The 26453-nt window shown below is 39.4% G+C and overlaps 1 protein-coding gene across 12 annotated transcripts in view; it reads right to left on the reverse strand.

Annotated features, from left to right (window-relative positions):
* The window catches only part of Zasp52 (Z band alternatively spliced PDZ-motif protein 52), a 63889-nt gene extending 39126 nt beyond the window's left edge, over nucleotides 1-24763 (reverse strand). For 5 of the 12 annotated variants that reach the window (XM_089261877.1, XM_018104551.3, XM_018104549.3 and 2 more), the window contains exons 1-3: nucleotides 24416-24575; nucleotides 23783-24187; nucleotides 7889-8044 (exon numbers count right to left, since the gene is read on the reverse strand). In XM_089261877.1, the coding sequence (XP_089118003.1) occupies nucleotides 7889-7999 (111 nt within the window). In that variant the 5' untranslated portion in view covers nucleotides 8000-8044; nucleotides 23783-24187; nucleotides 24416-24575. Of the gene's footprint in view, nucleotides 1-7888; nucleotides 8045-23782; nucleotides 24188-24411 lie in introns of all 12 variants that reach the window. The other 7 variants (XM_089261871.1, XM_089261872.1, XM_089261870.1 and 4 more) reach the window with 7 other exon arrangements.
* Nucleotides 24764-26453: the final 1690 nt, after the last annotated feature.

Here is a 26453-nt window from a genome sequence, read left to right on the forward strand (position 1 = left end):
AGAGAGAGAGGAGGAGAGAGAGAGAGAGGCAGACAGTTGGACAACTCAAGTGAAGCAGCTGGGATAAATCTAAATAAGACGTGCTCGAAGAAATTCTGGACGTCGAGAGCTCGCAGCAATTGTGCAATGAAGTGCAATTGAATAGCGATATCTATGCGACTATATGCGTGTATGTGTGTGTATTAGAAATACTCTGTGCGTGTGTGTGTGAGTGTGTGTAGACATGAGTTGGGCAAAGTCTTGCCTTAGCTCTTGTTCCGCTGCTTGAGATAAGGCTTGAGTTAGAGCTGAGCATTGAGCAATGCTCTAGGACAACATTGGAAGATGAGCTATGCTATGTCGTGACACGAACACGAAGAAGGCTGAACGCGTGACTACAAGGAAGAGTTCGTGTTCACGACATGAATTCACGAACAATCGTAACTGCGAAAGAAGCGTATTTTTCTTCCATTTATTTTTTACTCTTTCTTCGACCATCGTTGCTCAAGACAACATCGTAAATCACAGAAATACACTCTGCTACGATTCGTGTCACGAGACACGCCTTGTGCTCAGCACTAATACGCTCGCCTGTCTACCTGTCCAATCAGAAACGGATGCGAATATCGCCTGTCTACCTGTCTCTTCTCTCTCTCTGCCATCTCCCCCTCTCCGTCTCCCTCTGCCTATCTCTGTCTCTGTCTCTGTTAGTCTGTGGGCGGAAACGGAAACCAGGCAACGTTTAATGGCTCGTGGAGTGAAGAACTGTTGGAATATTGTTGAATCAATTGCAACTGGCAACTGCAGCAGCAGCAGCAGCACCAGCAGCAGCAGCAGGAACGGCAGCGGCAGCTTAAAGCAGCGACTGGGCAAACCGGTAAAAATTGATAATCAATCAAATGCCACGCAGAGCAGAGACACTTAATCACTGTCCGGGCAGTGGAGTCGAGTCGGGGATCAATAAAGCCAGCCACTTCCTGCTCAACTATCCTTTTTTTTCCTTTCGTTCATTTTCTCTTGTTGCTGGCTGGGCTTTATCAATCGAGGACGTGGCTGGGAGCTGATGAATCACAGGAAGTGGGCGCCACTGCGAATGCGTATTATCACCTGGCTTCTGATTCAATTAACGCCTTCGCTTTGCCAATTGCCAGCCAAGCTGAGATTGAGAGCCGAAGTGACGAGTAGACTGGACGGGCTGCTATCAATGCGAATTCACTCTGCTGCATAAGCAACAATTTTGTGGTCAGTTAGGAGCACTTGCCACTTTGCCACTTTTCCACCTCACAATTGGTAATTGCCGTTTGCTAACTGCCAATTGCCCCTTTGCCACAGTTGGACTTCGCCATGGCCAAAAGCAGAGTAGCAAAGTTGCAGCTGACGACACTTGAAAGAATCTGAATATTAAATTTGATAACTCTATTAAAAAGTTAGCGGAATCAGTCTATATACTAGTAGTAAGTAGACTTATACTGACGCTCATTTAAGTTCTTATACTCTCGAGGTGTAATACTTATACAGACAGTCTTCTTCTTCAATTCATCCACAACTAGACATCATTGCCTACCTAGAATACTTCTTTCCTCCTATACTTGTTTGCTTTCACAATTATTAACTTAAACTCTTATACCCCCTGGGGCGTACACTCGTATTTTCATGTACTTTTATCTAGACTATTGATTTGCCTGATGGTCCTTATCAATAATATACATGTTGCGACACTCTCTAACTGCGAAAATTCGACCAATATACCCACTTAAAGCCATTTTCAATGGGCATTAAGGGTATTCTAAAACCGCAGCACAAATGCCCAATAGTCAGGGAAAATTGTTTAGCTAAAAGCAAAATGTTGTCCGAGTGAGAGTGTGTGTGTGTGTGTGTGTGTGTGTGTGGTTTACTGTTTAACAATTGATTGAACAATAGGTGTTGTGTTCTATGGCAATTGCATAATTTGTTGTTTACATTGTTGTTGTTGTTGTTGTTGCTGCTGTTGCTGTTGTTGTTGTTGCGCAATTAATAAAACGTCCAACTAAATTGAGAGCAACCGCAAGTCTTGACATTGCAATTGCTGTGGCACGTGGCGCTTGTGGTCACACTCACACAAACACACTCACGCAGATACCGAGAAGAAGTCAAAGCAGGAGCAGAGTGAGACAAGTTCAATCAGAAAATCATTTCATTATTATGCACAGCTTTTGTTGCCATGAGCTACCGCCGCGCTTTGAACTGCGATTCAATTACACAAAGCCAAAAAGCAACGAGCGAAGCATTGCATAATTTTTGTATTATTTTGTGGGACAGAAGGGGAGAGTATAGGGGAAGAAGATAGCTTGTTCATAAATCAAAAACAGCGAAACGTGAACAGCGCAAAGAACCGTAAGTAAATGTCAAGCAACGGCTTAATACCCTCTAGAAGGTTGGCTTCAAGGAAGACAAATATGCCCAAGACATTTCTGTTAATCTCTTTACATTTGCTATTAACAAATGTTAAGCTTAACAGCTGTGCACTCTGTTACCAACAAATGGTAAATGGTACATCCCATCTAAAACTTCTGTTTCAGCTGCCCAGAATGGAGAGCATTCCAAAGCGAGTTTTGAAAATTATGGATTTCCATATTTGGAGACAAAGCCAAACATCGCAGCAGACGAAAAATTCAGCCAGACAGGAGTCAAATAATTAATGGCTCTGCAAAAGGGGACTACAAACACGAAGACTTCTGCAAAAATAACAGAGAAAAGAATGATGAGAAGAGGAGCAGCCGGGAGAGAACAAGAAAAACAAAAAGACAAAACACAAACAGAAACACGCAAAACAGATTTGCATGCACAAAACGCAGAGAGTTGAATGCAAAACGCTGAAGTGACGGCAGTGGGCGGCCACATGTGGAGGAGGAACTGCACGTCGCGTCGGTTGCCTTGGATGCCGACAGTAGCTTGTTAGTAGCCAGCACCATGGCCAGACCGAGACCCAGACCCAGAGCCAGAGCCAGAACCAGGGCCAGGGCCAGGGCCAGGACCAGCAACAGTCTAGACTTTAAGTTGGCTAATAGCTGTAGCTGCTGGAGTAGCTATTTCTATAGCGAAGAGGCAGCATCCTTTCAGCTGGAGCTCGTTGAAATTCGGTTTTAGCTATTCCTATTTGATATACCTATTGCAAAATGTGTCAGCAGGGTCTATTGCTATTGATAACATGTATTTTACAGGTAGTACGGCTGATAACAGGGATTTGTTAGCCTCTATCCATTTGAATAACAGCTTAATTGTAAATGGTATTACCAGTATACAGATATAACAATATAACAGTATAACAACAATACCAGTATGAGAGTATAATATATATATATATTAGTATTAATGTAATGTGCATGAATCTCATAGCGAGCTAGAGTCTGGTTAATTGCAGGTCATTCGCTAGCCGTGCACTCCCCATGCGAGCGCTCTCATTTGCTTCATTTTCTCTGTAAATTTGTACTAAACCGAATTGACGCTTTTTTGTATTACTTATTTGGCGACCATTATTTGTGCGGATGAAGTCAACCAGCAAGTGGACTCTTGGCCTGGCTTTCGCTTTTATTTTGTATTTTTTTTCCTTTTCTCGTTAGCTTTGGCTCTTTGTGTGTGTGTGTGTGTGTATGTTTGTGTGTTGAGCGCCTTTTCATTCGACCCTGCACTTGATAATGAAATATAAACGTGGCAATATGTGAGAGAGACTTTATCAGTCCCTCTGTACGTCCGCCTATGTGTGGCCAGCAGAGAGAACAAAAAAAATTACAAAGACAAGCAACAGCCAAAGTCGAGTCCTTTTACGAAAGGACTTCATTTCGACATTCGACGAAAGCATAAATTAATCCGATTTAAGCGGCTGAGTGGTTTATTTTTTATGATTTTTGAGCTAGCTTTCAGCGGGCAGTTCATTTTTTAGCCTAATGAGCCACCAGAGAGAGTGAGGGATAGAAGAAGAGTGAGAGAGAGCTAAGATTGTTTGTCAGTTTTGTTGTCTTGTGTGGCATTATTACTGAGGTAACTGCGCTAACACTAAGTCCCAAATTGAGCCTCGGCAGCAGATGCTGCACACTTTGGCAACACGCGCGCTCATTAAATGCCCCGACAGCCACGCCCCGAGACGCAGCGCGGCAAAGGGGCAAAGTTTTTAATGCACTTGCAACGGAGCAGCTGCTTTGGATGCTGCCTCAAGTGTGGCACATTCTAAATTCAATTGAGCTTGAAGTGTTCAAAAGGCGCCAACCCATGCAGCTGACGGTTTACAGTGAAAACAGAGTGAGAGAGAGGGCGAAAGAGTGAGAGTGACAGAGAGATGGAGAGAGAGAGAGAGAGAGAGAGCGCGGTTGGAGTTGGTAGAAACAGCTCAGCAACGGCTCAGACACCTTGGAAGACAAACAAAGAAGCTAGAGCGAAGGCAAAATTGTTGGAAAATCAGGAAAAAGCGCTGATTACAGCTTTGGGACTGCGCTTCAATCTCTCCGTCTGTCAATGTTCCCATCCCCCAGTTGCAGCACGAAATAGTTTTCAATTTGTATGGATATATTTGAATATAGCCATATGTATATATAAATACTTGTATTTTTTATTTATACACATGTATGCATACATATCTAAAATATTTGTTTAAATTTTTTACAGCTCATAAATGCTGTGCTTCTTCTTTTATATTATTTATATATCATGAATGCTTGAACATATTTATATACACGTATATTTTTTATATTCTCAACAATTTCGTCTTTCTGTGGAATTTATGCTGCGTGATTTTCGCATAAATTACAACAATATTGGTAAACGTTTGCCCTGGGCAAAATGTTCATATCTAGAGGGCATTCACAAGGCCATAGTTAGCCTCATATCAAGTTTTTTAACCAGCCTCATCTTTCTCCCTCTCTCTCTCTCTCGCTCTCTCTCTCTCTCTCTCTCTCTGTCTCTCTCTTGTTTCTCCTCTATCTAACAACATGATATTTCATTCCAGCATATCTGTTAGTCAATCAAAGTCAGGCTACAAAATATTTACATTTCAAAGTTTTGGCCATTTTTTTTTTCAAGTTGTGTTTTACATAGTCTGGCCGCTAAATTGGCCAAATAAAAGCTAACAACTGCTAATGGGTTTCGCTACACAACATTTATCGACCAGCTCTCTCGTTGATGTTGTTTATGTTGTTGTTGTTGTCGTTGTAAAACATTGTTTCTGGTCCACTCTAATTGATATGAACATGGATTGTCATTAGGTTAATGCATCAATTGATAATGGAGTCGGGCTTTATGCCAATTAATTGAATTAAAGAGCAATTAATATATGTGCATGGGCTAAAAATACACCGTTAAAAACAAGTGTTGACAGCTAAAGTTTTTTCTACATTTATTTTTCAAGTGTATATAGAGAACATTTGATATATGCACAGAAATGTCTTGCACTTGAGCAATGGAAATGGAATTATTTTTAAATAACTTTTTCTGCAGACACAGAACTGAGTATGAGAGAGAGAGAGAGAGAGAGGGAGAGAGAGGTGTAGACATAGCATTGACATAAATCAACTCGGCGAACAAGCTGTTTAAATAGAAATTGCGCATTTCTATACAATGCCACGCCCCCGCTCTCACTCTGCCTCGCTCCCCTCTCGCTGCCGCCCACTGTTGCGCCATTAGCAGCTGAACTCATTTGTAATGCCAAAGTAAACAGAACATTCTGTTGCTGCTTTTTGGTGGCGTTTGAAAATGTCAACGAAATAAATTCGGTTTGGCATAAAATAAAATATTTACACATTGGCAAATGTTGTCACGCTTAAACAATTACCAAAAGCCTTTGTTGCGGTGCCTGGCTGGCCGAAAGAGAGACAGAGAGAAACAGAGAGAGAGTGAAAGAGAGAGATGAGATATTCAACTAGAACATAACATGGCGAGTTGCACACCTTTTTCTATTTATTCATTGATTCGAATCCCAATTAGAGAGCGTTCATATAAATGTATACTACGTACATATATGAGAGAGATAGAAGTAATCAATAGAAAATATATCGCTTAGCCACAAAGAATTCAATATTCCTCAGGCTCGAATCATAAGGCATTTCTTTATTAACCGAAATTCCAATTAACCCGCTTATTTCATAACAGTAGTAGGGGACCTGATATGCAATATATAATAAGTAAGTATAAAATAAGTAACTTTATCACAAGTTCAAATGCCCATCAGAGCCTTCATTTGTTTATCAACTATTCGAGTGATATCAATGTGAATTGTTGACATTAAGCTGACAGTAGCTTGACATGAGCTTCTGTTGTTTATGGAATCGCCTTTTTATAAATGTGATTCAAACCCTTATCTGAGCGCTGATTCACGAACAGCCCGGAATAGACACAATCGAACCGAACAGAGCTCGTCACAGTTTTACTCGAACGCAACATTTTCCGATAGCCCCAATTCACTTTTTGTTTGTTAGTGGGGTCAGTGTCAAGCCATGCTGTGATTCATCTGTGGCACTCGGAAATATGCCTGAGTGCGATTGCCATTGCGATTGCGAATGCGAATGTGCATGCTATTACGAGTGCACAAACAAATTGCAGTCACTCGATTGACATGCCATCAAAGCCCATTCACATCAACTTCAAAGCTCAACTGCCGTGAGATTGCTTCAACTCTAATCAAATCTGAAAAACAGCTCGAAAATCATAAAAAACGAAAAAACTTTTTAACTTTTTCGAGTAGCTCGCTCGAATCCAGCTTTCATTTGAATAACAAAATGAGTGGAGTGCTCTAAATGGAAGTGCTCTACTATCGGATGTCCCAGACTCTACTCATACTCATACTTATTCTGCATTTTTTCGCTGGGCGTAATTATGACTTCCCTCGGTCACTCCTCTTTAAATCTACTCTCTAACTGCTTTATCTCATCTCTTTGTCTACAAACTCGCCTGTCTCTTTTTTCTCTCTATCCTCTTTCTCTTAACACTCTTCCCTAAATCCACTCTCTTTTACTTCTGTGTACTCATCTCTCTCACTCTCCCATCTCTACCTATCTCTATTTTAAAGCCATCCTCATCTGAAGTAGATTATAAAATGGCCATAAAAAAGTCAAGTCCGACCGCAAATGCTTGTCAATTATTTAAATTACAAAATCTCTAAGAGTAATTTCAATTTTAATGTTCCATCTGTGACCCAATTGCAAAAGCCATAAACATAATCTCCGCGGCTCATAACTCATATTCGTTTATCCATATTCAGATCTTTGCGCACATTTTTTGTCTCATGGCTCACAGCAGCGACCCCCCGAGAGTATACATACATATGCCAATATGTATGAAGTATATAAATATAGATTAAGATATATATTACATAAGCGCATATATATTTGGATATATTCGTGCAAAAAATAGAAGCTCTTGAATTTGCGTGAGTGTCGCCAGAAATGTTAAAATTATTAGAAATAATTAAAAAATGTTTAACAATTTGTGCACACACACACACACATTCGCACACTATCTGCCTATCTCTCTCACTCTCTCGTTCTCTATGTGTGCGTGTCTGCATATAAAATATCCAAAATGGCTGCAAAGGAAATTTCGTTGGAAAAAAATGTTTGGTAAAAACTTTTGGCGTTCCGTGCGCAAAAAACCCGCGCCAAAAAAAAATTATTAAACAAAAAAAAAAAACAAATTGCTAAAAATTTATTTTTAACAAAAACCAACAAATAAATGAAAAAAAAATCTGAATTTCAGCATTTAAATGCATAAATAAATTAACTGCCCAACTAATATTTTTTTCCCACAATTTCCCAGCGAACTTTTTTCCCACGTGCTCGAATTCGCATTTCGATTGTTCAATAGTTGCAGATTTAAGTAAAAATCTGTGTGTAATTGAATTTTGTGTTCAGCAATTTAATGGTTGAAATCGGGGCGTGGCACTTACCTTCTGCACTAGCAGGGGCTGGGCGAAGTCGACGCCGCCCTGCAGACGAAATCCCCAGGGCTGGGCATCGAAACGTGACAATTTGATTTGCAGCAATTGCGGTTGGGCCATTTTCCTATTGCACTAAAATTCGGAATTCGGGAAGGAAGAAAGGTGCTGCAAATAGAAAGAGACAGAGACATGCATATGAGTAAATATGTGTGAAAACGTAGGTCGTACACTTGATATCACGTAGTTGACTAATTAAGCTATGCAAACGTAAGGAAAATTCCCAAAAAGGAAAAACCCTCGAAATATGCAACTCCCACAAATAGAGATATTACTCAGGCATGTGTACACACTACAAGCTAATCCCAACATGCCATACTTTCTCTCTCTACCTCCCTTCCTCCCTCTCTCTCACACTCTATCTCCCATCTGTGGTGCTGCTGCTGGGCAGCCTTGATCTCTGCGGCAGCTGCAGCTGCCAGCGCATTCTCGCATGTAAAACAGAAAAAAATAGCAGCTCCAGTGCCAAAACTGCCAACATACTTTAGGCTCAAACTAACCAAGACAAGCTGGAAGAATTGGAGATACCCTGGAAAGGAGTTTGAGAAAGGTTAGATCCCAGATGTAATAGTGAACATATCAAAGAAACGTATTGCTTCTCTTATACATCAATTGATTGATCATAATAGGCTAAGAGATGCCCAGTGAAAAACTCACAGTAGAAAAGTACGAAGTATACACTGTCAACAAACTATATTCAAATAAGGTTAGCAACATTTTAATAATACGTAATCTAAAACCTAAAAACAGCCAATTATCTACTTTACTTAGAGATACCTGGGGAGCTATTAAATTATTAATGTATATCACATATTGAATTATATTTTAGATATATAACTAATATACCTCATATTCTAAGCTCAACAGAATCTTGTTAGATATCACCATTTTTTTCTCACTTTCTGTACCTCGTGCACCCACTCACTCTGCTATAGCCCCTATATGTGTGTGTGTGGAAAAAGTGCACGCATTCGAGTGCACATGCTAACGGGAGACCCAGTTGTGTGTAAGTGCGGCTTACATGGCTTTTTTCCTGCTAGTTATAGTCGTCATGGCTGCTTTGTAATTTGTGCAGTATGAGAGGGGTATGCGTCTATGTAGTTGTGTATGTGTGTGTGTGTGTGTGTGTGTGTGTTGATTTAGTTTGCTGCATAACAATTTTGCTGAGTGTTGTGTTTTTTATTAGTAAAGACGGTCGACGCCTCATGGCTCGGCTCTGCTCGGCTTGCTTTGGCTCGGCCCGGCCCGTTCAGCGCCGTTCCGTTGCGATGCAGCAAAGGCAAAGGGAAGACACTCAAAGTGGAAGTAACTACATTAAGCTATTAAAACGACAGCAGCTGCCAGGCGGCCAGGCTGTCTACAAAGGACAAGGACACACACACAACACACACAACACATGAAACACATACAACACATGAAACAGAGACACATTTTAGCACACACAGCAGTTTAATTAACGTTAAGTGCGGGTGGTAATGGCAACAGCTCGATCTACAAGTCACGGCATGCATACATATATGAAAGCGAGAGGGAACGAGCGAGCAGGCGAGTGAGCGAGTGAGCGAGTGAGCGAGAAAGAGAGGGGCACGGAAAAGCCTTGAGTTGGGCCACATTTGCATGTAAATGCCTTGAAAGTCGAGCGCCCATTAGAAGCGGGCACTGAAATAATTTAATTAAAATATTAAATAATATGTGAAGAGCCAAAAAGAGCGACGCGTCGTCGCCCGACTGCAGCGCCGCACACACGTGAAACTGTGCAAACATAAATGCCAGCTGGAGTGCCCGATGCTGAGATTCCAGATATCAACTACGAGTACACCTGTCTGTGTGTGGGTGCACGTGTGTTTGTGTGTGTGCGAGTCTGTCTGGCTAATTACTCGCATTAGAATTGGGTTTTAATGGTCTCTCCCATTTGGAGCATCTGCACAGGTCTGCGACTACTAATATCTAGCTCAACAGCTCTTCACGAAGAAGATTAGCGAGGAGGCTGAAGCAATATGGAACAGTGGAACATGAGCACGACATAAGTGGAACAATGGAATACGGGCATTTGAGCAACACTGAATCGATTACCCAAACATTTCTGCCACTCAGACCTAATAATGAGCGCTAATTACTTGCTCGAACGCTAATTGGGAGCAGCGGAGCATTGACTAGCGGAATATGGAAATATAGGGAGTAGAATACTACTGAACTATAACTAACACTAAAGCCAATGGCAATGCTGAAGACAAATGCCTATACTAATATGGAAATTAAGAGAGTAGAATACTACTGAACTATATCTAACACTAAAGCCAATGGCAATGCTGAAGATACTGATACTAATACTAATATTAATACTAGTATCTATATCAATGCCAATACGCATAGCCTTAATATTTTTATACTAATAGTAGCTGTAATGCTAATGCTTCACAGAAATACTCATGTACTACTACCAATACTCCTACCAATACTAATACTAATGCCTCACAATAATACCAATACAATGACAATGCAGCAGCAATGACAATGACAATTATAATAATTGATAGCTTTATTTGCTCAACAACTATGTCAACTTCCTGGCTGTCAGCTTTAACCTGTCCGCCAGCTTGATTGGTCGAACCCTGGCAAACGAACCAACACAGACACACAAAAACATATATATGTCTATATATATAGACATTTATCATTAACTTATGCCCTATCCATTGGAGCTTTATGACTAATAACCAAATGCCAGCTTACGAACAGAATCCAGGCACGGATACACGTATTTCATTTCCTCATTCAACGCGATACGGGCTCGACATTATGCAAAATAATCAGCCCGAAAGCTCTTGCCCATATGCAGATACAATTGTAGCTGTAGCTGTAGCTGTAGCTAAAGCTGTAGCTGTGTCACAGCTTGTGGCTGCGACTGCGACTGCGACTGCGACTGCGACAAAACTTATCGCTAATAAGTTTTACACACAATTGGCAAATTAAAATTTATTTATATGCATTCAGGAGAAGTGGGGAGCTGCGCCTGGCCTGGAGCTGGGCTGTGCAGAGGGGAGCTGCCATTCGATTGCGACTGCTGTTATTATTATTGCTGTTGACGTTGGACATTGGATTTGGTATTGGGTAAACGAATTGGTATTGGCGTCGCACAGGAGCGGACTAGCAGCCGAGAGGCCCACAGGCCAAGCCAGAGGCACGAGCTAATGAGAGTAGCTAATGTGGGACGCCAGTGAGAGCACCCAATGTGCTTTCTGCTATTAATACATTCTTTGTTATTATTTATCATAAGTAGAGGAATCACTCACTCATATGGAAATAGAATAATTTGAGTGTTTTCTTTTTGTGGATCTCTGTTTCTCAGTCCAAAACTTTATTAAACATAGATCTAAGCTCAGTCTTTGTTACGGCTGTGAGACCCTTGGTTTACAAGTGCGCTCCTGAGTTTGTGACTGTGCCGCGTTGCCCCTCCTCGTTGCCATGAGCTGTGTGGCACAAGCAGCCGTTGCATTTCATTTCATTTGATTCAGGGAGAGCAACAAATCAATTTGCATTCGCTTGTTTTTGAGGATTTATGGCACAGCCATGTGTGTGATGTGTGTGAGTGGTGTGAGGGGTGTGTGTGCATTTAATTTTTGGGGCTTGGTACATGTTTTAAAATATTTCTTAAACAAAAGCGAATATTTAAGCTGGACTGCGCTGCGGAGCTGGAGCCGAGCCAGCGGTCATCGAAATTGATTTCTGACTCACGTATTTTATGTGCCATTAGCAGTTCTGGCATAGCTATGACCAGCAACTGCTCCAGTAGATGGGACCCGCACATGAAGCGAATGACCGACAGCAGCGGCGGCAACAATCGAGAAGCCAAGCAAAGAGTGGAAGCCAACGCAATCAAGCCGAAACCTCAGAAATTCGACCGAAAACCGAAAACCGAAAAACCAAAATCAACTGAAGCATCCAATGGCCACCGCGGATCGTTGCCTCTTTTAACGCTGATGATGTCATCCAGGGGACAGCAGGGGGCAGCGCACAGGGCGAGAGGGGGGAGTGTGGGGGAGAGCGTAGCCAGCAACTGGATACGGCAATTCGGTTTGGGGATTTCGCACGCTGCTCAAAATCTTTGTAAATAATGAACCACAATGCTGGATACCCATTAACAAACGAGCCAACGACATGGGGTATACACAATGCCAGAGATCTCACTATGAGCTAACACTAGACGTGACATCTGGAATCGCAAAGCAGAGCATCTCAGCGCCTGGCATTGACCACCAATCAAACATGTTTCTCTCTGGCCCATTGCCTTTGCTTTATTTTTTTGATAGTTGATTTTCGTTGTTTTTTCTCTCTCTCTCTGTTTTTTTCTGTTCGATTTCAATGATTAGATTTGGGCGGTCAGAGATAACTCGGACACTTAGTCAGCAGACCGAGAGGAAGTTATTTTTGGACAAATACCGTTCCATTATAGTTATATATATGTATGTCTGGGTGTGGGTGTGGGTGCGTGCGTATTGATGAATTGGCAAAGCAAGGGAAAGAGCATTAATATAGAAAGAACTAAATATACATATGTATACAGATGCAGATTGAGTTATGGATATTACACAGATACTTTTCTCTAATATCTCACATCCCGTTCGGGCAGGTATCGATGCTGCACACACACACTTCCCTTTTATATCCCTCTAATGAGGCACTCGCACTGCAGTTGCTGCAACCGGAGAAGATTTACTCAATTATTTATAGTGCTAAACAAATTCAAAGTTTAGACAAACTTTTAGCTGGCACGCCAGCAGCAACTCGAGATGTGGCTGATGCTGTTGTTGTTGTTGCTGCTGTTGTTGCGGAGTATTTTCAACACATTAATAAACTGCATATGCAAACAGCTCATTAAAAGCCACTCGAGTGCCTGTGGCACTCGCAACACGCAAGTCAGAGCCGGAGTCAGCAGCTGGAGTGCCAGGCCAAACGAGATCTCTTTCACAACTCTCCCATGGGCAACTGCAACTGCAGCAGCAGCAGCAGCGGCAGCAGCAGCAACTGCCACTGCCACTGCCACTGCATGTGGCATGTGTGTTGTTGCAGCATGCGACGTCAAGTGGCCAAGCCCGAGTGTCGAGCAAAAGAAAAAAACTCTAAGAAGCAGCAGAAAACGGCTTGAGAAGTTGATTTTGTTTATTTGCTGTTGTTGTTGCCACTGTTGTTGTTGTTGCTTTGCTTTTTGGGCCAAACAAAAGTGAAGTTTTGTTATGCTGCTGCCTCGTCTGGCGCGTCGACATTCACCCACTAACAGCCAAAGGGGCAAATTAGGGACACAAAAACTAAAATAAAATAAAAACGCAGCCAACGAGGCTGTCAAGAAATAACAAGCCAAACGCATGCATACATCCATATATATATCGTTCTCCCTCTCTATCTCCGACTTCCTCTCTCTCTCTCTTTGTCACTCTTCAATTGGGGCAGTCGCCAAAGTGTAGAACGCGTTGATTTCCCATTTATGCAAAATTCACGTACACTTCAAAAACGCCTTTTTTTGCCCGCCAACTTTTTAGCTGAATTTTTAGTTTTTTAGCTTGTTTTGTTGGTTCTGTTCGTCGGTTGGCTTGAAGGCAGAGCATATCGCTGCCATCGCAGCGGCTGACTTGAATTTGTAGAGTAAGACTCGTATATACCCTAGGCTTATATGAAGCAGCATGGATGAGAGTTAAAGAGATCTCCAGAAGCGACTCGTGCATACCTTAGACTTATATAGGGTTGAGTAGAGTGGAGTTGAATAGAGCAACCGGGCATTTACTGGGCATTTATCCCTATATGAATCCATTCAATTCTTAAGAAAATTTTGTTGTGAGCGAGCATTATGCAGTCGCTCAGGCTCGCTTGCAATGCTCTAACTTATATTTTTGTAAACTTTTTTAGCCTCTTTTTAGCTTTCTGTTGGCTTGGCACAAAACTAAACTTTGACTGGTTAGTGAAACTGAAGTTGTGTGCCCGCTGTGTGTATATGTATGTATGTGTGTGTGTGTGTGTGTGTGTGTGTGCGGAGTCGAGTGATTTTTTATATCGCCCCTCGACTGCGCGCTGCAAAGGCATTCGCTCTGATGCGACGTGACGTGACATGAACGTGACGTCAGATGTGAGTGTGTGTGTGTGTGTGGGTGCCAGGATATAGCTCTACGTCTGTCTGTCTGTCTGTCTGGTTGGCTGTTGCTCTTCAGTCTGTCTAATGCAATGCGCGTGCTAAATGGGCGTAACTCAACGGCTCGACGACTTTTTTACGCGCACAGTCTATGTGTGTGTGTGAGCGTCGCTTATCAAGCGCTTGCAAAAACTTTTTTTCCACTCCTTTTTTTTTCACTCAACAACAACAAACACGAGCACACACGCCTGCGTCTGTCAGTGCATCAAACACTTGAGTATTCCAATAGCTTTTTTTCTCATTCTCTGTGCAGTTTTTAGTTTTATGCGGCGTATACGTAATGTTTGGCTTGGCTGCTGCTGCTGCTCGCATATAGTTTTGCCTGGCACACAGACACAAATTTAAGAGCTGACAAAAGTGACACTTGCTTTCGCTCTGCTGTTGTTGTTGTTGCTTTTGTTGCTGCTGCTACTTCTACAGTTGCTGCTGTTGTTTTACTCTTTTGCTTTCTTGGCGCTTTCAAGTGCTCTGTCAACTGGGCAGCCGCACAGCAAACACACGTTCCAAATGCGCTGCCAAAAACAAAAGACGGAATGCAATTGACATTGAGAATGCGACGGAGAACCAGAGAATCTGTCTCTCTATTTGTCTGTCTGTCTGTCTGTCTGTCCTTGTCTATCTGCCTGCTTGTCTTTCTATCCGTTTCGACATTTTTCTTTCGAGCTAAACTTTTTGCTTAGCTACTTATCCAGCAAATTATTTGCACAGCAACAGCTGCACAGGCACACTGCACCCGCCCGCCCCCAGTCGACCCACCTGTCTGCTTGCATTTATTGGCTCTGCGACACAGTCTCTCCCAGTTGGAGCTCAGACAGGCGTGTGATAAGTTCATTACCGCAAATGTAATCCATGTCGTCTGCCCTTTGGAGCAGCACAAAGTGCAATGATTACAATTTACTTCACAACATTCTCAGCTCTTTTTTAATGCATTCCACTCTCCACCTGAAAGTGACCCGAGTCACTTTATCGAATTACAACCGTGGCTGCTATTCGTTAAGCAAAAAAAATGTAACTTTGTCGCTTCATTTCAAGCTTAGAAGCCATGCCCATTAGTGGGCAAAAATATACTTGTTTAGCACAAGCTAATATACCCAGTTTCGCACACTACGAGCGAGCATTAAAAGTATTTGTTTGCAAATTTGAAATCTATAATTGCAGTCAAATTTCTGCCCCCACTTTGTAATATGTAAATTGATAAATACACAGACACACACACACACACACACACACACACACATTTGCTGATTGCATATAATTAATGTGGAATTATAATTATATGCCATCAGATGGAAATCGAATTTTTCAACTTAGTTTCGGGAGAGTGCGAAGCAGACAAACAAATTGATTAATTTCTCTGCGCTAAAAATGAAATTTATGAATTACAAATTTGTGGGATTTGAATTTCAATTTGAATTTTATTACAAATTGACTAAATTTAAACTGATGAAATAATTCTTAAATCTGAAAAAATATTCAAATTATAATCAATACAGCATAGATTTCATAAATTTCTCTTTGTATCTGTTCATCTCTCTTCCTCTCTCACTCTTCCCCTTAAATGCATAAAAACAAAAGCTCATGCTAAATATGAAACGCGCTATGGAATTTGTTTTTTTCGCATTCTCTGTTTAACAACTGTTTAATTTTAATTTATTTACTTTTATTTTGACGCTGTACCCTAGTAAGCACCCAACGTTGTTAAGCAGAGTATATTGCTATGAAGTATGGAGTATAGTGCTTGCAACGGATTTTAAGAGTACAAGAGCATATAAATAGTATAGGCGTATGAGACTACAAGTGAAGTAGCATAAGAGCTGCAGAGTATACGAGTATACTGATTTAAACGTATAAGAGTATGTGAGTAAAGATGTATAAGAACAGTCAAGTGGACCCATCGATCTTTCTCACCTGCCTACCCTCATCTCCTTTGACTGTATGATTATATTAGAGTATAATAGTGGACTATCTATATCAAATGTCTTGTCTCTCATCTTCTCTTACTTGATGTGGTATCTGCTAGTCGGGCACTCTCGACACCTGGCTCACTGCTGCATTTTGGTGCACTGTTTGCAAATCGGTCACTGCCTAGCGATAAGTTAACGCATTAACCAGAAGCATTCACACTCATACATATTCTGCTAAATATATACACATACATACGTATATAGCTGCAAGCATTTTGTTTTTTTTTTTTTTTTATGTGTGATAAATGTCGCATAAATATTGCAAAACTCACAATTATTTACAATGCAATGCGGTGCGGTGCGGGGAGAGCAGAGCAGAGTCCAGAGCTAAATGTAATTAAATATAATATAAAACAATCAAAACAAAATAAAAACACAAAAAAAACCAAATCCCATAAATTAAAACTGATGTCAATGCTGAAAACCACAGAATTAAACAATTGATAAAAAAAAAACCAGCAGCTGCAACAGCTAAAGAAGAAGAGGAACAAGCAGAGTGCGAACAAAAAATAAAGCAAAATTAATGCGTTTATAAAATCTGTCAATGGAATAGTTAATTCCACATTAGTTCTTTGAGCTAATAAAGTTTAATTATCACATCGCATTTATTTAATAATTTAATTTTCTCTTCCAATAGGTGAGGGTATGCCAGAGTTGTTATGAAACGTGGAGAGCTTAGGGAAGAACTTCTGTTATGAATTGCATAAATAATGAAAAATAAATGTAAAAATAAATTCTATTTAAATTAAATAATATTAAATTTAATATAAAATAATTTTAAATTTAAGGTAACTAAAATTCGCTTCGTCGTATTGAACCCCATTTTTCTTTCAGGTTTTCCACTCTTTTTTCGTCAATACATTTAATTAGTATTTAATATGTTTTTCAGACAGCTGTTGATCAAATGCCGAAAATATTTAATATCTCCAATATACACACATATATACTATATAAATTCAGCCAGTGAAAGTCGAGAGTGAGGCGCATTATGCAGCCAACTGATTATCTGCGGCTCAGCCGAATGACGGTTACAATTTTTGCCATTTGATTTAACAAATGCTGCAAATGCAATTAAATGAAAAACTATTTTTAATTACCTTTCCGTGCATAATTTGTGGCTTTAATTGGCTAGCGAAATGCGATTAATCGAGAATCGAAATGCAAATGCCAACGGGAATCGTATCTGCTACACTTCGCTACCAAATACAGAGAGAGAGAGAGAGAGAGAAGGGGGAGATAGACAGTGATTGTGAAAGAGAGACAGATGCTAATTAAAGAGAAGTCAAGTGTGTTGAAGGTTGCAGTAGAGATAAATAGCTCACATGGCAGATGACACGTGCCACGTGCCACATGCCACAGGATTCGCAATCAAAATGGTAAGCGATAGCGACAGTAGATGCAGAGGCAGAAGATTTCGCAAAGGCTTTAAAAACATTTAGGCAGAGAAACTAGACAGTGAGAGAAAGGAGTGAGAGCACCGCAGTGAAAAACAAAGTGAAGAGAGAGATTAAAGGAGAAGAAAAGGATGCAACACCCAAAAAGAGAGATAATTTCAACGAAAGGTCAGAGATATATGTCCCCAATCAAGAAAGTATTGAGCAATAAGAGAGGGAGAGAGAGAGAGGCAGAGAGAAAGAGATAGAGAGAAGGAGCATGCCAACACTTGTTGCCTAACCGAAAAGACAACAAGAGACTCGACGCGAGCTAGGTGCAAAACGCCATGGGCAATGGCAATGCCTTCGAGTGGTTGTCCTAGCCAAGTCTTTACAGTTCCCAGTGCCACGCCTCCCGCCTCCTTAGTCGATGCGCTGTGACAGTTAACAAAGTGCAGCAATTAGGTTGACAAAGTGCTGGCTCTTACACACGGCCAAAAGCGGGCGGAGGCTGCGCTGCCTGCGGCATTTGTAATGCCAACAATAGCAACAACGGTGGCAACAACATTTCAATGAATTTGTTAACCATGCCCCATGCCCCCTGCCCTTGCCCTTGCCCCATGCACCACTCAACATGTTGCACAAAAAACAGGCGCACAGATGCGTGGCAAGTATCTTGGGGATGTCAACAAATTAATCAACCCGAAATTTGCTCAGAATAAAATCCTATAGCAGATATTTATGAAACAACTTGCAGAGCTGCCAGCTCCAGATATACACTGAGCGACAATCGGGAGAACTTTGCACTTTTGATGGCTCACTTATTCAGGGAAATGTACAATGAGAGATTTATACGATTATTTGTTGTAAAGGAATCACGGATTGTTATTTGATAACTATTTCTCCGAGTGGAATATATAAATATTTCTTTGGTAAGGTTTTCTGGTAGCCAGAGTAATGGGATCAGTCTTTGTCAATTTAAGCAGTGTATACGGTGTAGTCGGGCAGTCGCCACTCCTTGCAGGGTATTCGCTTAGCCTCACACTCTTATACATCACTCTCCCATACAGTAGCCACTCATGTGTGTCGTCTGTCTGCTCACGGCGCATCGCGATGCTGTTCAATTTGTCAGTTTGTTTTCAAATGGACAGCGACAAGTGTCAAAATGTGCCAAGCGCCCCCTGCCACTCCCCGCTTCCCTTGTGGCACTTGCATCATTCTTCCTCTTCTTCTTCTTCGTCGTCTTGATCTGCTGCTTGCTTTGTTGCAACAGCAGAATCTGTGCTATGTGTGCTTAACATAAAAACTATTTCATGTATGTCAAAGGCGGCAGCCGTTGCGGCTGTTTGTCTGCATCAAATTCAGATCTCGTTGGCCCTCTTGGCCACACTTCGTGGCAAGGTAATCCGAGCCGCGTTGCAAGATGCGTTTCTTATAGGCCATATTCACTTAATTTATGGCCCACTGTCGAATGGAGGGTGCAGATGTGGGCGTGGCCGGCTGTTGAGCTTATTCAATCACAATTATTCACTTGGCATTCGCAGCTGTCGCAATGCCCACGCAAACAGAGAGAGCTAGAGAGCGAGAAAGAGCAGGAGTCGAAAGAGGGGAGAAGTCTCCATGATGTTTTTGGCAAGTCGTGTGCAAATTATAAATTATTTTTAATACTTTTACTAAATAGTATATAGTTTATAGTATATGTAGATCTTTCATTGAGCAGATATTATTGCCCTGGCATATATTTTATACATCAGTATATATATATATAATTATATATATAGCTCAAGTGATATTCTTCTTAACGCCATTTGCCAAGGGTAAGGACGCAAATTTCTTTCATTTTTCATTGAGCTTTTCCTTCATTTCCCAACATTTTCTTTCGCTTTTCAACAAAATTTGATATTTGTGACTTTGGCATTGACGCGACGTCTGTCGATCGAAATAGATGATTTTTTCTTGTTGTTTTGGCCACTCAAATTGATATTGAAATTGTAATTGAAATTGAAATCTTTTGTGCAAGTTAAACCACATGAAGGCCACAAAAACCAAAACGAGCACCAAAAGTGTTAACAAAGGTCGTTAAAAATTTGTTGAGGTACTCGAACAGAGACTTTGGGTAGACGTTGCGTTTATTATCTTGGCAATAATTTCTATATTTAGCATTGCAAATTTATGTATTTGTATCCATGGATAAAAACTAAATTTTATCAAATATTTTGTTGGTCTAGTACATCAGCATTATGTATATCATATTTGACCCCCTACAATATGCTTACAAACTGACCGCAGGCACCAATAGCATACACCTGATTCATCCATCTACAAAAACTAAACTGTTATCTATTCTGATACCAGTATACATTTTTTCTATATAAACAAATAAATACCAGAGCTGACATAGTATATATATTCCTTGTTATCATGTAGTTATAAATGAATCAATCAAGTGCTTGATAGTTCTCTTTGATAATACAGTATGTATAAGAGTAAGCTGTTATTCATATCACATTAATTATTCATTATGATGAGTTCACATTTTGACAGCTTTATTTATGATTTCTCATGTAATATATGTTTTCTCAAATAGTTATCAGAAACATAAAACCCTAGTGTAAGGAATTGCCCTCATTCTTAAAATCAGTCGCAGCTCAGCTCTTGAAAGGAATATACCTTCGATCGCGAGACCAAACTCTAAACTGGATTATTCACTTAATGAGTACATTTACTCATTTACTCATTCACTTATTCACTTTCTCATACACCACTCTCACTGAATTGGGTTAAACGACGACCTACATTCAGTCAGAGAGAGAGAGAGAGAGTGAGAGAGGGAGAGAAGAGGATAGAGAAGGAGACAGAGTGTGTGCCAGAGTTATACAACTTGAAGCTCGCAATTTGACTAAATGTGAAACCGGCACGTCGCTCTCATCGCCCCCATTCGCCCTCATTCGGTCTCAACGCACTTCTCACTTTCAAATTACATAACAATCGCAATAAAACGCCCACAATCAGTGCGAAAAAAAATACCTGAAAATACAAAATCTTCGTTAGATAAAAAGTTTTGTCTGCGGCAAGCACTAAACCACCAAAACCAGCAAACCACACTGAGCCACTGCACCACAAAACGTGACTGGCAAACACTTTTTGTTTCATGTCTCAACAAGTTTGCCCGATTGACTGACTGGCTGGCTGACTGACTGACTGACTGAGGAAGTGATTGAGGCGCCAACACAAGCCGCTGACGAGCAATTAACAAGAGTTATAAAATTATAAAACAATAAAAATATTATTTATATTTATTCATTTGTGTTTCGGTTTCTGTTTCTGTTTGTATTTCTGCCCCGCAGCGTGTGCTCATAAATCAAAATGTGATTTTCTATGTTTCCATATTTAAATCTATTTTCAGGCATTCAAATTTATTCCCATTTTTATGGCTAACACATTTCGCTGTGGGTCCAATAAAAGCTGGCCTGGTGATAAACTGAATAGATGGTATTCAAGATAAATGCATATTCATATAGATAATATGTGAGAGACATAGCTACAATACATATGTGAAGCTGGACATGTAAAGTTAACAGAGACTGGCAACAGTTTAATTGTTGTCATATGCAGGGTAGTGCATTAAATGAATACCCTGCAAATTATGTATGTATAAAGTCCATCTTATTCTTTGTGCAGCACGAAAGATATGTTATTATTGTGCAAAAACATGCCATTAAGACGTAATATCTCGCTCTCTCCCTCCCTCTCTTTCTCTCTCACCTTGGTGCAAACAGAATCAACTGTTATTTTAATTATGGTCTTTTGATGTTGTTTGCGTTGTTCGACGCTGTACAAAAATTCTGCTCTGAATGACAAACGAAACCAGGCGAAAAATGCGCACATAAGCGAAAGACAGAGAGAGACAGAGTATAAGAGAGCGATAAAGAGAGAGAGAGAGAGCTTGAGTATGAAAGGCAATCTACCATGACAATTCATGAAGGTTAAATTCTTGTAAAATGTTTTCAACTGCAACAGCAACTGAAGCAAATGCATTTGCATTCACATGTGAGTGGATGCATTCATTCAGTATTCATGAATAATCGCCTTCGCAATCGCGCTCGCATTTTGTCTCTAATTAAAAAATATTTACTTCAGCGAATGTTTTCACATTCAGTTTCCCACAGATCAAGGCGAGCAGGAGGAGGCGTAAGGCCGTTAGGAGGGCGTGGCTACGAAGTAAATCAGTTGGTCATTCATCGCCAGCATAAATACGAAACTAATGAGCGCTATTTCTGCTCTCATTAGGGGCATTCCCACTTACCCTGGGACGCGCTATTTAATTTATGACTTGATTTACAGTTGAGAAGGAAGCTCTCAGCCTGCTACGCATCCCACCACCTCCTGCTGCCCCTTCCTATTTTTTCTTATTGCAATTTTATGCGTGGCCCGCAGCTGACGTCACTTTCTGTCTAATTAATTGCACCCAAGCTGATAAAAATACGCATTCCCCGCCAAGCGAAGTGGACAAAGCAATCCATTCAGTTTGCCTCTAAGCATTTCCCCATTTACCACTTTGCACTTTTCTATCTGCACTCCGAGCAGCCTCGGCTCACCATAACAGCTCAATACTTGTTCACGAGCAGCGCGAATGACGCCGCTGTATTTGAACCCTTATCAGGAATTCTAAACAACCTACTGAATCATCGCGCAACAAGTAACAAAGTTCCAATGAAAGCGCGTTGAGTCTTATCAGCGAATCGATCAATGGATTTTTAGGTATAGCCCTAAATAGAGAATGATTAATGATGCGACAGATATTCGAGATAGAAGAGTTCATTCAACTTGAGAGTAAATTATATAATTTCAGTTAAATGGGATGGGATGGGAGATGGAGAAAAAATTGATATAAATATATTTTAAGTAAAATGACTGATATTAATTTAAAGCTTAATGTTAATTTTTAAAATTCTAAATAAAATATGGAAAAATAAAAACAAACAAGCGAAACTAATTCTAAAATAAGCCAATAATATATACAAAACGCTCAGATAGATAGATGCCCAAATATTCCAAAATTATATAAACAGCTTGTGAAAGCCAAGTAAATAAAATGAAAAAAATAGAAAAAAAATTGAATAATGCAAAGCAATATACGAAAAGACTATAAACACAAAATAGATCAGAAAACAGGGCAGGAAAGACTCTTTAGATATTGCCAAAATACGTAAGCAATTGTATAAGCCGGAAAAGTAGGGGAGTTCATCTACAGGGGCGGGGGCGGATCGTCTATATTGTTACATCACTTTGGTGCCTTGGCTGACTGCCTGCGTGGTGGTCTTTTGGCAAAATGTTGAATGGACAAATCGGAAAATCGAAATATGGAAAATGGAAAATGGAAAATCGGTGTTACGTATGAACAGTGTGGCTGAGGCAGCGACAAAACGCGGGCAATGCGTATACGCGATGTGTAACGAGCAACGAAAAGGGGTGGGACAAGAATCAGGCCTGCTGGCTGAAAATAGATCAAGCAGAAAGAAACAAAAAAAAAAGAGCTCGCTATACTCGTAGAACGGCAAAGCGCAATTGCCAGAGCCGCAGCCAAAGCGAAAATCAACAGACAGAGTACAGTCGAATCATATATATATACAAAACTGTATAGAATACACAGACGAAAGATACATTTCAGGCTGACCTAGAGATACATTAATATATTTCTCTATCTTTCTTGTTGGCGCCTATTTAAATCAGATATATGCAATATTTATATATACAAATGCTTAACATATATATTACAAAATAAATGCCAAAGAAATTATGGCCTGAAAAATGAATAGAATAAACCTAAGTGAGACGAGTGCATACGACTGCCCCATGCTTGCTCAACGATTCGCAGAATCTGATCGAGCTTGATGAATTCGATGCAGCTATGGAATCTGAATAGGATTGATGTTTTTGTAAATTTTGTTATTTTGATTATATTTGTATTGAAAATATTTAAAAACCATTTCAAAATCTGTGTACAGAACTTGAAAATATTCAAAATACTTTTAAAATACATGTAATTCTAAAAACCATAAAGTAGGTAAACAGAGAGAAACAGTCAGCCAATATGCCCGTTTCGCGTAAAGTGAGCGAGTAAAAGAAGAATAAAATGCATTTGGCAGACAGATTTCGTAAATTGTCAGCGCAATAGGTAAATGTATCTGTCAGATACTGTAACTCAAAGAGCAAGAGAGAGAGGGAGAGACTAAGAGAGAGCGAGAGAGTGACTAGGAGAGCGAGAGTAAAACTTTCATATAGAAAATCTGCGCAGCCATTTCGAATCAACTAAAAATAAACTCACCTTGAAAAATTTCTTAAGATTTTGTGTGAATATATATATATATATTTAAGTTGTAAATATATATATATATATAACTGGCGATGTAGCTTCAATCCAGATAAATTGTTTGTTTGTTGTTATCGTGGCTGTTGATGTTGTTGTTTCTTGAACAATTCGAAACTGTTGGTTAAAAAAATTGGACTTTTTGTACACGAGATTTTTGTTTCGTAAGCTCTTTTCTTATATTCTTATATACCAATATACATATATGAGTGTGTATATATATATATATATAGCGGTATACAGATATATGTGCTTATTTTTCGATATACGGTTTTAACCTTCAGCAACTATGCACAGAAAATTTCACATAAAAACTTTAGTTTTTCTTTTTATTTACAATGAACACCAGCACTAAGTTAGGGCCTAAAAGAGGGATAGAAAGAGAGAGAGCAAGTGGATGAAGAGTGTGTATAGGAGAGAGATAGAAGTAGTAGTTGATTGGTTTACTGTCGTTTCTTGTTCTTTTTGCTTGATAACACTAATTATTTTCATATATTTGTTATTATTGCTGATGATGTCAGTTTATGAACTCTATATATATATATATGTATGTATATGAGTATAGTATATGGCTGAGATATCTTTACACACTGTTGTCGTTAATTGATTGATTTCTTTAAATTTATTTTGCGTTCGAGGTGTTGTTTTGTGGGGCGACGTTAACTAAGCGACGATTTTCTCTCAACTAAAGCAAAAAAGCGAAAACCGAAACCGAAAACCGAAAACTTTTGCTATGAAATGTTTTTCGAACTACACGAAAAAATAAAAAAAAAAAAGCTGAAAGAATCTTTTCAAGCAAGTGGCAGACGACGTCGCTGCCTCCGTCGACGGCGACGTCAGCGCCGCTGCCTGCATTATATGGCGGCTATATGTGCGGCCACTAGACGTTGCCAGCTAAATCCCAGAGTCCCCCTCTCTGTTTCTCTCCCACTGTCTCTTTCACTCTCGCTCTCTCTCTCTCTCTCTCTCTCTCGTTCTGTTTAGACCAGCGGCTGCCAATGTCTGTCTATATAAATATATATATATATATATATATATATATATATATATATATATATATATATATATATATATATACAGTATAGATATATATATATATTCTATATCTGAGTATTTTGTTATTGTATCTTGCTAATTGTTTGCATTTTGTTTTCATTGCCCAGCAGACGAAGGGAACTTATGATGTTTCAAGTGGAATTATTAGTTGTTTGTTTGTTTTTTCGGTTTAGTTTTTTGATAAGCTCTATCTCCATCTATTTAGTTCGTATTTCTAGTTAATTATTACCACATTTATCTGGGCCAAAGGAAATTATCATCTAGACAAGAGAATGTCTGCAGTAAATAGAGGAGTTATCTCTAAGCCAAATCATATGACATCATATTTTCAGTAAAATTTCACTTTCCGCTAAATCCAAGACGTAATTCCTATTTGATTCTTTCGTTTAAATAGACTTGTGTATTATTATAAAAATATATATGTTTATTTATTTATTTACTGTATTAGAATATCATTATTATTTTCTCTGATTTTTTTATGTTTATACATATTTTTATTTCTGAATATTTGTTTTTTTTTTAATTAGTTTTTACATTTAAAATATATATTTTAAATGTTTCACTAACATATTACAAATCATTACAATATTTCAATATGAATAATTTATATTTGATTGTTGAACATATCCATTTGGTAGCATCAGCCCCCAAGCGAGTTTATTCCACTCGCATGTTTTTAATGAAACACAAATCAAATTGTTTAAAAGTAAAAAATTGTTGTGCAGGCAACTTGAAAATTTAATTCAATTCATTTTTAATTTTTTTGTTTGTATTTTTTTAGTTATTTTGTATTTCGAAAATGGCGCAAAAAACGTGAATGAAATATATATGATATAGAGATTTATATAAAGATAAATATGGCATAAAAAGCTCAAACGATTTTAAACAACTTAACAAGAACAAGAGAAAAGGAAACAATAAATGGAAATACAATAAATAAACAAATACAAACAGATAGCATAATACACTCAACCGCCAAGCGGGGCGCAAAAACATTTTCAGCTTTTTAATTAAATCATGTTTTCCACACCAAAAACAATAACTAAACAAGTAACTAGTATTGCTACGGCACTGCTCGACTAGAAGATACCCTATGTGTAATGCACATATCTTCTCTATATGATTCTTATACTCCATTTCATTCATACACCTGCGATATCTTCTGTAATCTTCTGTGTATGGGCACAACCTCAAATATCAATCGAATAACAACCAAGTTTGTAGCACAAATGCCGAGAGAGATATATAAATGCGATAGTCATAATAATTCGACTATATGAGCATTTCAGGGGCACGCAGAAGAAGAAGCAGAAACAGAATCAGATCTGACAAACAGTTCTATATAATTAAAAGTTGTTAGCCGCACGCGCGATAAGCAGATAAACCAGAGTTAATTGAGTTCCGTTTGGCATAAGGTAACAGGTAACAGTTACAGCAATTAAATCATTTATGCTTCACACTTTTTTCACTTTTATCTCTTTTTTATTTCATTCGCTGTTGCGTCAAAGATTACGCATAAATTATTTAAAAACTTGTGAATTTGTTTTCGTTTTTCATTTTTGCATTTCGAGTG

The sequence above is a fragment of the Drosophila navojoa genome, chromosome 5, assembly GCF_054131105.1.
Source record: "Drosophila navojoa isolate 15081-1374.11 chromosome 5, UAZ_NAV_1.0, whole genome shotgun sequence".
In the NCBI taxonomy this organism is placed as follows: Eukaryota; Metazoa; Arthropoda; class Insecta; order Diptera; family Drosophilidae; genus Drosophila; species Drosophila navojoa.